Source organism: Haliaeetus leucocephalus, unplaced genomic scaffold (assembly GCF_000737465.1).
Source record: "Haliaeetus leucocephalus isolate CR32 unplaced genomic scaffold, Haliaeetus_leucocephalus-4.0 Scaffold678, whole genome shotgun sequence".
NCBI lineage: Eukaryota > Metazoa > Chordata > Aves > Accipitriformes > Accipitridae > Haliaeetus > Haliaeetus leucocephalus.
The window spans coordinates 6,058,217-6,069,906 of record NW_010973114.1 but is presented as its reverse complement, the minus strand read 5'-3'; the positions used below and the strand labels follow the sequence as shown (position 1 = coordinate 6,069,906).

The following is an 11,690-nucleotide window of genomic DNA, read 5'->3' as shown; positions in this document are numbered from 1 at the left end:
GGTTCCAATACTGACCCCTGAGGAATGCCACTCGTCACGGGTCTCTACTTGGACATCGAGCTGTTGACCGCAACTCTTCCCCAGATACAGCTGTGGAAGTTGTATTCCCACAGATAAGAGGTTTTGGAAGAGTTCTGACATACGTAGTTCTGGCTCCTGTTCCTTGTGCCATGGAAACGGGTAGATGATTGACCCTGGTTAGCTAGGAATCCTTAACCTAATCACTGTTTTTATATAATAAACTAGCTTTACCTTTTTAAAAAAAGCTGTCACTCTGTAGTGATTTCATGTTTCCATGGCAATGGGAGCAGCAGAAGCAAATATTGGAAGCATTTTCCAGATTCTAAAACAGGGCTGGGAGCTGGGATGGATCTTTCATAGATAATAGGTCTGAATAGGCTGAAGCCTTTATTATCTTTGGAAAAAGGATGGAAAATCCATTATGCCTAACTATGAGAAATCAAAACCTCAAGTTATCCTTAACTGCTAATTTTGCTCAGAGAGGCTTATCTTAAAAGAATGTCTCTTTAGAACATCAAAACATACTTGGAAGAACTCCAGGGCCCTTAAAGAAGGGAGATTTCCCAGCTGCTGCTACTTTGCTGGTAAACCAGCACATGCAGAGCATGTGGCCCTTGTTGCAGAGGTTTATTCAGAGATATCTGCTTCCTTCAGTGTGACATGTTTAAAAGTGCAATGCTGAATTTTCAAATCACATTTAGCCCAGAAGAGAGTAATCCAGGCTGCGTAGGCTTAAACCTGAAGCATGCTGGAGTAGTTTGAGCAGCTATGTAAGAAGCTATGTGGTGTGTTAGCTGAGGTGCCAAGCCCCGTAATAGGCTCTTTCATCTTTTTTTTTTTTTTTTTTTTCCCCCCTGCTTTTTTCCCCGGCTGGGGGGAAAGGGGACAAACAACAGGAATACTTGATACGTTTAACAGACTTTAACAATAAACCACATATGCACATTTCTGGGAATGTTCAGGTAGCACATTTTCAGATGTTAAGGCAACTGCCTGTAATTTATAGCTACTGAAGAGGTCCAGTAGAGCTGTATAATTTCACTGCCTGCTGTGTGGAAAGTGTAAAATACCTGTAGAGGGACAAGTGCTTCAGACACTTAAAATCAGATAGTGCTATTGTGCTGATTTAAATCAGAGCTGTTTCCCAAGTGCAAGTGTAAAAGCTTTGTGGAACTGCAGTTCAGTAAATCTGTAATTTTAAGCTTGCCAAACTAGACACAGAAGAACAAAAGATCAGGTTTGTTATAAACAAGCATAATGAAGCAATATTGAGTGTAAGAAAATGGTGCTGACAGTTGAAGCTTTTAGCTTTCTGTATTTGGGAGAGAACAAGCGTATCTCCTGTTCTCTGTGGTTTCTAACTCTATTTAATAACTGACTTGATAGAATTGTCACTGATTTTTCTTCTAACAGGCTGAGAAATGAGAGTGGAGTTGCCATCCATTTTCGCTAGTTGTTGTCACGTCCACTTCTCCTAAAACAAGTTAGAGGTTTACATTAACCTGAGTAATGCCTTGTTTATTCTGAGCAACCATATCCTGTAGGTTCTTCTTAAGAGTAACCTGTGTCACCTATCTACCCATGAGGAATTCTTGGTTGTGGGGTTATGCATCTTAAATCCAAGAATCGTATGTGCTTTTTACCTCCAGTCCCTGAATTGGCTTCCTGTGTAGTGATAAAGTGTAATGGTAAGAGGTAGATGTTATAATAGCTCTGCTACTGCGAGGGGCTATAGGGAGAGTGCATGCTTGTGGGAGCTACATAACGCTATTTTTAGTTGCTTAGTTTTCCTTCTGTTGTAGAAATAATTATTAATGTCTTTTTGTTCTTGTTCAGAAGGCTTGCTTACCCTTCCCCCTTCCCCCTGCTGAGAGACTGGAATAGTTTAAGCTTTCTAAAGCATGAATGTCTTGCTCAAAATTTGGCAAAGCATAATACAAGATTAATTGTAAGTAGTCCTTGCTAAAGGGCTAAATGAACTTTTTTCACAATGTGATTACACTTCAGTGCTAATTTTTCTTCCACACGTTGATGTGAATTAAACTGAAGGATCTTGTTCTCATCAACGTGTAATACTAGCTTGCATTATCACTTATGTCTTTGATAATAGGTAAATTAAGGGAAAAGGAAGACTAGCTTGCAGTATTCTTCTAGGAAACCTGCAGGGATACTTTCAAGCCTTAACTCGTTTACTGTGTTGGATTAGGAATGTGAGTCTTCCTTGAGGATGCTTGCTTAAATTCTTGGATCTATGGCTGTTCATTCTTCCCTTTGTCTGTTTCACTTCTTTTAAGGCCATTCTCATTCTTCTATGTTTTCTTGCATTTAATTCACTATATTCAATGACCAGAACATTTGCTGTAGTTTAAGTGTTTGGTGAGAATGCAGCTACATAGAAACCAGGCGTCTGCTTCTCTGATGCAAGCTGGCTTATGCTGCATCTACTCAGAGTGGCTACCATTTTATACTTGCCTTTTTTCCTTACTGTTTTTACAGATGACATCTAGAGTCACTGAAACTATAAGGCTAGAAAATGTTATTGCTTACTTCTTCCCCCACTCCTACCCTAGTTTTACTTTCTGAGTTTGAAAGCATTTATAAAACCTTTTTTTTTTTAAGTTGCTAACTGTTTGAAATGCTTAAAAAGTGTTTAAAGGACAGCAGTTAACAGGTGGATCTGGGAAGGTTTTATACCCAGAATTAACTGGGATGTTCTTTTAACTAAATAAATCTCAAATAGATAACTTTCCTTCAAGTGGATGGCTTGAAAGTTTGCTAGGGAAGTTGCATTTAAAGACACTTCAAGGACGTGTAAAATTCCATTCTGTTGTAAAATGTTGCAGTTCATATGTATGCTTTTTGTGTGAAACTGAACTTTTATCTTCAGAATAGGTGACTGAATAGGCGGTAGAATATGGCTGGACAAATATCAGAATCTGATCAGATCAAGCAGGTAAGATTCTGTCTTCATGAGTGGTGGCTTTGGAGATCTTCTGTTACTTTGTCACATAGAGTAAAAGGTGTAGGGCATGGAAAAGGACAAAAAATTTATCACCTGAGTTAAGACTGCAGTAGTTCTGCAGCAACCAACACTTAAACGTTTTACCATTGACAGACACACTATAGCATCTAACTTGAGTACTAGCAGCATTTGGTGCTGAAATCTTCTGACTGATAGTAAAATTTTTTTTTAGTGACTTGTCCTTTAAATGTTAGTGTCACCAGATGGCCCTTGCAGCTGTGTGTAAGAAAAATTAATGCAGGGTTTTTTTAAATACTCATTGTCCAATTTTTATTTGTAGTTCAAGGAGTTTCTTGGAACATACAATAAACTTACAGAAAACTGCTTCCTGGATTGCATAAAGGATTTCACTAGCCGAGAGGTTAAACCAGAAGAGGTAGGTAAATTCTTTTAATGACCCTTTGGTAGAACTGCTGTGTAGCACTCAAATTTCAGAAGCAACTTAGAAAGTTTTGATCTTTCAACTAGCTGAAAATCTAGTTAGCAGTCTTTAGTGGAGTATAGGTGTCTGGCATGTAGCTTCCAAGTGAGAAAGGAAGTGAGTTTGTGGAAAGAAGGGAAATAGCTTGTCAGTAGTTTTGCTTCTCCAAATATGTCCAAAAGTGATGACAAATACTTCTTTGCACCCTTGCAGTCTGTTTACAAAAAGAAACCAACCAACCAAAGCCAAATGCTTTTGATATATTAGATCATCAGCTAGAGACAAACTATGGGCTAGGACCTCTTGAGGTTTTGTCATTGTTGTCTTTTCATTACATATACACAGAGGGAATCTTCCTGATCTCGCTTGAGTATTGGCTGCTTATTGCAATTCTGTGTATTTCATTCTCTGAGCTATCAGTGGAGGTTCTTGTGCCTCAACTTCTGATGGGTGGTACCTTTACGGACATGGAAGTTGCCCACCTACAGCCTGCATCTCATTCTGTGAAAGTAGAGTCCTGCTGCAATACTTGTTTACCTACCCACATTCCCTGCATTGTACTGAGTCATAGAAACGTAGGCCTCCAAAGCTCTGGCTGTTAAAGCCACTTCTCTGCATTGCAGGGAGCTCCATCACATAGTCATCTGCAAAAAAAGATTAAGCTCTCGGTAAGATTAGTTGCATGGTTTTTGCCTCTCCTCTCCTGTTGAGAGGCTGTTTCAGAATCTCATAATTTTGTTGGTTAAAAGTCTAATAAACTTTGCTTGACTCTGCTGGCAGGGGAAAAAACCCTAAAGTTTTACACCAACCATTGTTTTCGAGCATTTTCTGCCTCCTTGGAGTTTAACTCCTCAGCGCAGGCAAAAATCATGTCTCCTTTCAGCTTTTGTTTTGCTGTGCTAAACAAAGCTCTCAGCTTCCCAAGGCAGATTCCTTGTTTCCCTGATCTCTGCATCTGCTTTAGTGGAATTTTTATTGGCTACAGGAGGTCAGAATTATTCTGGATGAGGTCTTGTTACTACATTTACCAACTGATTTTGAATTGCTTGAACAACACAAGGAGTATCAGTTAACAGAACTGACAGAAGTGTTAGTGGCACAACCTCTTTACCTTTCTGTGATGGTATTTGATTTCCAGTAACAGATTATACTTCTTTCTTCTGCTACCCAAAGTGTTACTAGAATTTCTTTAAAAGTAACTGTTCGTATAGCTTTCATTAAATACCTGGGATCCAAAACCAAAGAATGCTAATTGGAGGGGAATTAAGATTATTTAGATACAAAAAATATTCTTAGATTCTGATCTACTCTTTTTTTTTTTTTTCTCGCTTCTGTGATCTGCAAAGAAGCCATGTCCAGCAGTACAGGAGCCATCTGTTAACGATGGAGGCTAGGAAGAAACTTTCTTATGGGAAGTTTTGTCCATAATTATCCATTACGGGGTTTCTTGCAGAGCATCCAGCTCTCACCCCTGCTGGAAACAGGACACTGGTCTAGATGGACCACTGGTCTGATCTGGTATGGAAATTCCTATGTTCTATTTAAAGCTGTAGTTTCTTATTAAATAATTAAGATGAATACCTCCAGGAATTTCCTTTGAGATTCTACATTTGAAAAAGCAACTTCTGACCTCTTTCCCTACAGCAAGTCTGCGCTGCAAGTCTAGACTTCCCCGGGCACCATGTCATAAACACCACACCCTCTGGGAGAAGTGGCTTGGGGTAGTTCCAGAATTTGTTTTCTAGTCAAACTTAACTTCTGCTTAACAGGTTTTGCTGTAGCTGATGCCAGGTGAAGGAGAGAGAATGGTGGGTGGCGGGTGGTGTGCACAGCTGCATGGGTTTTTTTGTCTTGTTCATTTTCAGCCCCTCTGCTTTTCTCATCCCTTTATACTGTGCAGAATCAAAGCAATTTCTGGTTTTCTAGTCATCACACAAAGTGGTTGTCTTTCCTTTCTGTCTAAATTTGTTAACTTTTACAGCAATAGCAAGGTTTAGAACCATGATACAGAATATCCAGTTGGTAGAACTGTTGCTCAGAAATAGATCTAACTCTTTCTCTACACTTAAAGAAAGAAAAAAACCCTCTAAATTTAAAAAATAATACCGTGGGTGGGATAGTCCCTGGTACTTATTTCCCTGTCAGCTGACTGATCAAACTTCAGAGGGTGCTGTGGTTGCTTTTGTGAAGGTTAACCAAGCAAGTACAAGAAGACTGATAAAGCTAATAGGAACAAGGTCAAAAAAGGTTTAAACTGAGCTAGCACAGAGGAGACCATATTTGGCTGTCAAAAATAGTATGTGTTTGTAAACAGAATTAAAAAAAGATACTAATTTAATAGATTTAGTATTTATTGCAAAATAAAATGCTTTATATACTTTAATTTCACAAGAGGAGCCCAAGGATGAAATGGTAGTATCTCTAGATCTGAGATGTTTTCCATGAAGACTTTCATATGAGAATGGAATGTTAAAAGACATTTCAGACATCCCTCAAAAACTAAACTTCACCTTTTCCGCTGCACAGAGAGGCTGTGCGTAATTAGGCCCTCATCTTGAGGCTTAACACAGAATATGAGATGTAGTCACCTAATCATTTATCCCTGTATATGATTATATTTTGGGTCCTGTTTGGGGAAGTGTTTTAACTACTGTTTGAAGCCTTCTGTTTCCCTCTTGCTCTAGATGACTTGCTCAGACCACTGCCTACAGAAGTATTTAAAAATGACACAAAGGATCTCCATGAGATTTCAGGAGTACCATATTCAGCAGAACGAAGCTCTGGCAGCTAAAGCAGGACTGCTTGGCCAGCCTCGTTAGACAAGAGCACTCTGTTCAGACTTTACAAGCAGTGCCAGCGTTCATTGGGCAAGAACACATTCTGGATTTTCTACTGTTGGCATGTATGTCTGGCAACTCAGAAGAGACTTCTGGATGCTGTTCAGACAGTGGAAACCATGAAGGGTTAAAAAAGAAGTTAGTCATAATGGATGGGCAATGGAGTCTGTTTCTGAGGTCCTTTTCACTCTACAATGGAGTAATATTGATACAAACTTTTCCAGGGCCCACAGACTGGTATGTTTAAATTTCAAGGTGGGTGGGAGGGTTATACTTCTTTTCTGCTAGGACTGGTTCAGATGAAAAAAGTGTAATATGGGAAATACACTTTTTTATTTAATTCACATAAAATAAATGGGAACCGTACCGTTGTATGTATGTTCTTTCCAAAGATACATTTTTAGGGCACTGCTTGAGAGCAGTGTTTTGTTTGCTGTTGTCTCATTCCAGCTCAGCTACTACAGAGTTCTGTTCATTCATTGCTGCTTTAAGTTGCTGATAGGTAACAGAATTAGTGACTTTGTTTCAGCAGCTGGGGATTTGTGAATATGTTATTTCTCTTAATTCAGGAAGAACAACTGTTAAGCCACCCTCACAGAGCCCTGTGATCATTCTCACTCTCCCAGAGTGCTGGATGGTGGTGATTAGACCATCAAGCCAAGGGTGGTTATAAATGGCAGACAACTGTTGTAACTAATGAGTTCAGGTAGGCAGGGGTGCTCTGCCAGCTTATCCCTAGGTTATGTTTGCCTCTTGCTTCACTGGGTCATTTACAAGGAATAGAAGTGTGTCATTAGCAGTACCTGTGCCCAGGGCAACTTCTATGCACTCCTTGTTTCCCTCAGGGAACCCCAGGGGTCCTCCAAACCCAGCTTCCTTGCCTGATGCAAGCATGATGCGCTCCAAGCACTGAGCTTGATGGCAGTTTTCTCCTTTAATTGTGTGGATGCCAATTGTGTGAATGCCAACAGAAAGTACAAGGTATGCACAAAACGACGTCTTTTTTGCTGCTGGATGAGTACAGAGAGAAGTTTGTGGAGGCTAGCTGTTTTGATGTTGTGGTTTTGGTTTAGCAAAAAACACCAGTCCTTTGAAAGGATCTTGATAGCTGAAATCCTGCAGTCAGATTGTTAGTACAGTAGAGTGATAGCTAACAAACAGGCACATTTTACTTTAGTTCTAACTAATAAAATACAGTAACAAAAGGAACTGAACATCAGGATTACCATATTGATTTTGAGATTTCAACCGATGAAGACTGAAACAAAGCTATTTCATGTCAGCTGCCAGGTTCTGTTGTTGGGTATAAAGGCAACAATAAGGAACAGAAATGGCAGGAAGCCTGCCTACGTGCTTTTTTGTTGTTACCTTCTCTGTTGCTTTTTATTTCTGGCAGCAGTTTGAAAGAATGATTTCCTGCCTGCTTTTTTTTCTTTACTGCTCAAACTCTCAGCTCTCCAGGCTGTGGATTACTAGGCCCTGACCGCAGCACTGTACACCTGCCACTTGCACTGGACACTGCTCTGCTTGCTCTTTAAAGCTGCCCCAGCTCTCCACAGAAATCTGTTCATATGCCTTTCAAAGGTGGAAGAAACAACTATGTTCCTACGGTCTCATTTACATGTTTTATACTAGCCATATCACAGCTCTTTCCTACATAGCCCATGCCTTGTTACCTTGGAGATGGCCAAGAGCTAACTCTAAAATAGTATAGGCTAAAAAAGAGCCCAAAATAAGGCAGCAAGTCTCCAATGTCCTGTTTTTTCAAAAGAATAACTGTCTAGATTGTTTGCTACAATTAGGCGAATTAGAAATAATATATCCATAGTAAAGATACAAGGCTTTCTTTAAAGCAGGTTTTTTTGTTTAAACATTTGAAAATAATGCGTGACTGAAATTATCCCATTTTCCATTGCATCTTAGTGTGCAAAGAGAACAGTTGCTCAGAAAAGTGACTGAAGAGTTTAAGTGATGGGACCGCAGGATATTCATGTCTTCTGGGCAAAGCTCCATGGGGCTCAAGTGAGGGGGGTTAAAAAAAAAAAATATCGTGGTTTTCCCTCATGTTTCAGTGTTTGGGGATTTGGGTGTAGGAAGATGTTTAAATATTTGTTAAGACAGATTTACTGTACAAAACATTAAGCAAGTGTTAGAGGGACTTAGTTAATAAATTACTCACTTTCAGCTTCCCTAGTTTCCTTTTACTCCAGTTTTAAAGCTGCCTTAACCCCCTGTTATCCAGGGAAAACTTGTGTTCTTAAAATCTAATTAGATGTCACATCCCCTTGCCTCTTCCCATGCTCACTAAACAAATAGGTGGGATGAAAAGTGTCACTGAAGTACGAGCATCGGGTTGATAGCTGCTACCCTGAAATTAAGCTGGCCAGACAAAAGCTCCTGACTTCTACAGGAGCAATGTGCTTATAGCAACGGTAGTTTGTTTATGGATGTACCTGTTAATTATGACTATTTAAAAGCTAACTAGAGTGGAAAACAACTTGCAATGCTACTGCACAAAGATGCAGATAAGAATGGAGTTACTGGCTCGCTCTTTTGGATAACCAGTTTTGTCCTAGCTCTATTTCACTCAAAAAATGTTGCCATCTTTCAATCCAGGTGACTGATTGAAGAAAGATGATACAAATATATTTTAGCTGGAAAGTGCATCTGTGTAACTAAAGCATCCAGGTGCTGCAGAAAGCAACAGTGAAAACTTTCTTAAAAGGTTAACTTGCTTTAGTGAGCTTTGACGTCCCTTTGCCTCCTTGATGACTTCGCACATCCTGATGGGTGGCTCAAACCATGTTATTTAGAAAATAGCACTGATACGATTTTGTTAACAGGACTTGTGGGTTGAGAATGATTCAGAACACAAAGTGTTTCAGTGCCTCTCACACATATATTATCAGCATGTATTGGCAGTGTTGCAGCTGGTCTTTCCTCCTTGGAGCAAGATCTCCCAGCACCTGATTCTCAAAAATATTTAACTGCAAATGCAAAAATCAGTATTTCCACAGTGCCTGGCTGCATGTCCACTGTGAGCGTCCACAAAGGCAGGCCAGGCTGCATGTTTTCTCTCCCAGCAGAGTATTCTAACTTCCATGACATAGCTTAAATCTGGAGTGTTCTCCATTCCTCCTCTTGGATAGCTTCAAGCTTGCATGGCATAATGAAATGCAGTCAAAATCAGACTAAAAATGAGGCAGCTTAATCTCTGGATCCTAACTGAAAGGCAACAGTATTTAAGATAAGGTGTGTGGACAGTAGGTGAATCACCTTGATGAGGCATATTAGGTTAGGTGCAGGAATGGAACCAATCCTGACGGAAAGAGGAGCAAAGGGTGAAAAACAGGGTGCTGCTGAGGAAGGAGTACTGAGAAAGCTGTGGAAAAAGTGAGCCACAGAGTGGAGGTTGGAGGGGAGAGAAGGCAACAGCAGTGCAGCCTGCCAAAAACTGGCATGATGAGACTGGGCTAGTGAACAGACGCTCATTTGGAGGTGATGTTCATTGCAGCACAGCCAGGAACACAGCTCCTTCCTTCTGAAATGAGTGTCTGAACCAAAAGGCTAGAAAAGCATGCAATTACTTAGTCAGCCCACAGAAAACAGAACAATTTCAACGGGAAGGGTCAAATGAGAGTCTTGCTCCAGAATGCCCTGTACATCAGTGGTACTGGCAGAGTGATCAGATCAATCATCTGGAAGATTATAATAGAGGTTCCTTGAATTCTCTCAAGGACAGGAGCGAAGTCCTAATTTCTGTAACCCCTTCCTGAGAGCTTCCACTACTGAGCTGTCTGTTGGAAGGCAGGGAAAGGATGTGACTGCAGTCTTCTGTGAGGAAAGTGTGGGTTAAATACCTAATGCCCAGAGATAGAGTGTGGCTGTAACTTCAGGGCAAGGAGGCACTGCTCTGTACTCTTCTAACTTTGAGAACTAGAGTTTATGCAACAGTTCTTTTTTCAACATTTTCTATTAGCTAGGTTAGGAAGTCAGAACACAGCATTTGAGGAATCTAGTTCAAATCTTGGGAAGTCCATTAAGCTCAGCTCTGAAATTGCTTTAATGAGTCTGGCTCAAACTTTAAAACCTGTAAAAGCAATTTGAGCTTGTACCTGAACTTGCATCATAACTTGCACCTTGAGTTTCAAGAAGACAGCATTAAGAGAACTCTAAAATTTAAAGTTACAATTGTGCTAAATATTAGAATTTTTTTAAATTATGTTTTACCTTAACTTCATGCTCCTTAGCATTTTGGTGTTAGGTTCATTCTGTAAACACAACAGGGAGCATTCAACATTCAAGCTTTAGTAGTTCAGGACTGTAAAATGATGGTCAAGTCTGTTTTGCCAGGATTCCTCACATACAGAAGCAGATGTAACTGAAAGAGATATGAAGGACCCTAATCACTCTTAAAAAACCAAAAGTCTATGCTTATGCAATGCTTGAACAGACCACGGCTGGTTAAAATTTTTTATTCTGTAACTCACTTTCATCTGAGGGAAAGCGAGAGGACTGCCGAGGGAGCTGGGCTTACTGTGTAAATACTAAAGGTAGCATACTTGACATATCACCATTTGTTTATGTAATGTGAAGGGGAGCTTATCTAAATTTCAAATAATCAAAGTAGAAATCCAGCTGGTGGCTATTTCTGTATTTTACAGATCCTGCCCTTCCTAGGAGATAGAACTGGGGACCCTCTTCCCCTCTTTCTCTGCCCGAGGATGTGTTGAATTTCTGTGCGTGCTGCTGCCCCGACACCTGCCAGGAACTCTCTTTCGGGTCATGGCTGAGGGAAGAGGGCTTCAAGCCTCCTTTGCAGCGAGGCACACTCTGACCACCTCATCGGTAGGAAAGGGGTGTCAGCCGCCTCTCCTGCCGTGCTTTTGCGTGGGTCCTTGCTTACATCTCCGGGAGAAAGTCCCTCAGCGCCCCGTGGAAGCCATGGATCCCCCAGGGACGGCGGCGGGACCTGAGGAGAAGAGCTGCAGGACTTCAGCCCTGCCACCTTCTCCCCCGGGGCCCTCCGGCTCTTCCAGCCCTTCCCGGGGATGGCGCCCATCGGCCACCCCACGGGGTGCCCCTTCCCCTCAGCGGGGAGCGCGGCCGCCGAGGCGGGAAGGCGCAGCCGGCCTCCGCGGCCCGGCCCAGCGCCATGGCGGCGAGTTCTCCCGCCCGCCTCAGGGCAGCGCGTCCCGGGCCGCCGCCTCCGAGCTCCCGCCTCTCAGTTTGGGGGCGGCGGCGGGGCTGGCCCTCGAAACGCCGCCTGACCAGGGCCCGCGGTGGCGGAGAGGCCTGAGGGGACGGGCTGGGGCCGTGCGGGAGGCCGGGGACCCCTCGGTAACCCGCCCCTCACGCGTGGGGACCCGCGGCGCCAACTTGAGCGGGG

The 11,690-nt window shown here is 41.8% G+C and overlaps 1 protein-coding gene across 6 annotated transcripts in view; it reads left to right on the top strand.

The window, feature by feature from the left end:
• TIMM9 (translocase of inner mitochondrial membrane 9 homolog (yeast)) overlaps positions 1-11,348 on the top strand; it is a 14,048-nt gene extending 2,700 nt beyond the window's left edge. For 4 of the 6 annotated variants that reach the window (XR_775167.1, XR_775165.1, XR_775166.1 and 1 more), the window contains 5 exons: positions 2,909-2,974; positions 3,324-3,419; positions 6,149-6,538; positions 7,147-7,282; positions 10,966-11,348. Coding sequence is in view for 1 of the 6 variants with exons in the window: in XM_010579834.1 (XP_010578136.1) it covers positions 2,936-2,974; positions 3,324-3,419; positions 6,149-6,283 (270 nt within the window). In the remaining 5 variants the exon portion in view is untranslated. Of the gene's footprint in view, positions 1-2,908; positions 2,975-3,323; positions 3,420-6,148; positions 6,562-7,146; positions 7,283-10,965 lie in introns of those variants that run through there. The other 2 variants (XR_775168.1, XM_010579834.1) reach the window with 2 other exon arrangements.
• The last annotated feature ends 342 nt before the right edge of the window (positions 11,349-11,690 follow it).